This window comes from Pteropus alecto, unplaced genomic scaffold (assembly GCF_000325575.1).
Source record: "Pteropus alecto unplaced genomic scaffold, ASM32557v1 scaffold5, whole genome shotgun sequence".
Taxonomy (NCBI): Eukaryota; Metazoa; Chordata; class Mammalia; order Chiroptera; family Pteropodidae; genus Pteropus; species Pteropus alecto.
In genome coordinates this window covers 7,864,212-7,866,779 of record NW_006441953.1, presented here as the reverse complement: position 1 = coordinate 7,866,779, position 2,568 = coordinate 7,864,212, and the positions used below count along the sequence as shown (strand labels likewise).

At 32.7% G+C, this 2,568-nt stretch overlaps 1 protein-coding gene across 1 annotated transcript in view; it reads right to left on the bottom strand.

Annotated features, from left to right (window-relative positions):
* Positions 1–1,551: 1,551 nt before the first annotated feature.
* Positions 1,552–2,568, bottom strand: part of ENPEP (glutamyl aminopeptidase) — a 73,213-nt gene continuing 72,196 nt past the window's right edge. The window contains exon 20 of the mRNA XM_015594838.2: positions 1,552–2,353. Coding sequence (XP_015450324.1) covers positions 2,201–2,353 — 153 coding nt within the window. The 3' untranslated portion in view covers positions 1,552–2,200. The remainder of the gene's footprint in view (positions 2,354–2,568) is intronic.

The window sequence follows — 2,568 nt, the reverse complement described above, 5'->3', positions numbered from 1 at the left end:
CTGTCACTTTTACGTTCATGGTTTATTATTTAAACTTCTAGTTTCTGTGGGTCCATAGCAAAGATCTGAAATATAGGCATAGGCTGAGTAGAGGCAAGGCAGTGAGAGTGGCCCTGCTTCTTGTTACATGACCTTGCTGATCTTTCCTTCCAGTTATGTTTTTGAAGTTGATGGTTTTATTGTGGTTTAATTTTTGAAAACAACGCACTAATTTTTCTTTCCTCTGTAAAAACTATGACAAAATTAAGTCAGTATAGGAGTAAAATGTGCTTAGCGCAGATGTTCCTATTGACCATCGGCCTTTAAAAAACCAGATACTGTTTGAGAAGGGCTAATGGGCTCGTGGGGTTATTACGTCAGAGTGTGCACAGCTCTTCTTCACGTGGGGTAAAGAGAACTAACCCATTCATTCTAATTTTAGCGCTTAAAACAAAATGAAATAGAATGACCCATAGACAAGTTGGAATCTGTTTTACTGTCTCCTTCAAACTTGCATTTTTTCTTTAAAAAACTCACTTATTACGTGAAGCAGAAGGATATCATCCCACTTCTTTATTCGTACACTTGAAACAATACATAGACTTCAAGTGCTGGTTTTGATTGTGGTTAATTTGAAGTTACAGTGTAAATCCCCATGAGCATAGTGGAGTTTTCCTCATGATTTATGGTGTTAATGTGTTTTTTCCTTCTGAAGCAATTTAAAATAATATTTTTAAAGTTTTGGTCTGGAAATGTCATTTTATCTTTTTATTTTTTCTCAGTCTACATTTGTATTTGCCACTTTAGCTTTGAATTGAGAAATGATAAATAAGGGACAGCAATAAGAAAGTTTACAAAGTTTGAGAGGAATTGATTAAGGTATATTATTATGAAAATAAATTCAAAGCTAAGATTGTGATTGTTTTCATATGCTTCAATTATTATCAAGTAAATCTTAAATTATCTTATACTTCTGAAGGTTCCAAATAAATTTAGATTTTCTACATACAGCAGATTGGAACATAGTAATTTACTGTCTTTTCTGCTTATTGGACTTAAATTGTGGATCTACTAGGCATCAAGTGCCATATTAAATATAACCAATGTTTTCAATCAAGTCACGAATACAAATTTGATCCATGCTATTCTGTATGGATTAGGATAGAGGTTTATACATAAAAGTTACTATAAGAAGATGTAGCATCAGGATATGCAGAGTCATGCTGGAGACATCCATGTGTTTTCTCATTTTCACACTTAGATTGCTAGGTTAGTTCGAAGCTAAATTCTAATTCCATTTAGGTTTATAGAATAATCAGCCTTCGCCTTTTCCTGACCAGTTTCCAATTATTTAGCCTTTTTCCTCTAAAATCCATGGAGCAGAGTTAAGCACTATCTTCCCTCTAATTTCATAGCATATTCGAAGGAGCTTTGTAGGGAATGGAACAGGTTGACACAGTACCAACCATGAAAAAAGGCAGGTTTCTTGAATCCTATCTTTGTTGTGCTAAATTATTTGGGAAACACTGCAGTCATCATTATTCAAGAGTAAAGTGACACTGAAAAACAATATATATTTCTCAAGGTAATCATTTAGATTTATTTTAAAAAGAACAGGAGAGTTTTCTTGTTGATTTTGTAAGAGTAAAGGCAACAGTCAGCCATTTCTTTGGCTAATGCATGCGATTCTTGAGTAAAATTTAAGCCTTGTTACTTTGGAAGGATTTAAAGGAATAAGACATATGTGAATAAAATGATATGAGATCTGCATAATTCTGAATAATAAAATAAAGATTAAGATGGTAATATTGGTCTCTCAAATACTGCTATTTAAACCTTGAAAATCAATAAAGAGAAAAGATTAGTGGTGTTTCTTTGGTGCTAAAGATGTAAAGTTGAGACCAAATTGTTCTATTTTCATAGATTAAAGGTACAAAGAAAGATATTTAAAAACATTAAAATGGCTATTAAATTCTCTTGTTTGTAAAAAATCTCCTATGAAGCACACTTAGAAGAAATCCCTGAGTACATTAACCACTCTGTTAGTATCTTCCTTCATAAACAAAGATGAACAATTTTAAAGCTTTGCAAGACATAAAACATAATGCTTAGCAAAAGCAGTATCTGTATAAGATTCCCTTCACAGTGCTTATAAATTAGTTTATCAAATGCTTAATAGGAAAAAAAACAAATTTACAAAATTAAAATATATTTGAACACATTAACCATTCCTAGTTAAATCAAAAAACCATTCTCTTATACTCTCTGTATTTTGTTTTAGCCACTCAATGTTGTTTTTCACTGTTTCCAGCACTTGCTGCCTAGGTGTTTCTCCTGCTCCAGCTTCTGGATATTTTTTGAAAAAGCTCTCCATCTATAAAAGATAGGGAAATAATTAAGGAAGTCATTTTTAAGTCCAATTATTCTTCAAGAATTTCATTTACAGAAGTGGATTCGTCTCCTTCTTACCTAGAAATCCAGTATCACTACATGACATTGAGATACATCTCAGTGCATCATTTAGATTGAGCCTATCTCTCAGACTGGCCTTGTAACCCATGGCTTTTGGGTGCATGGCAGTGTGTCAAG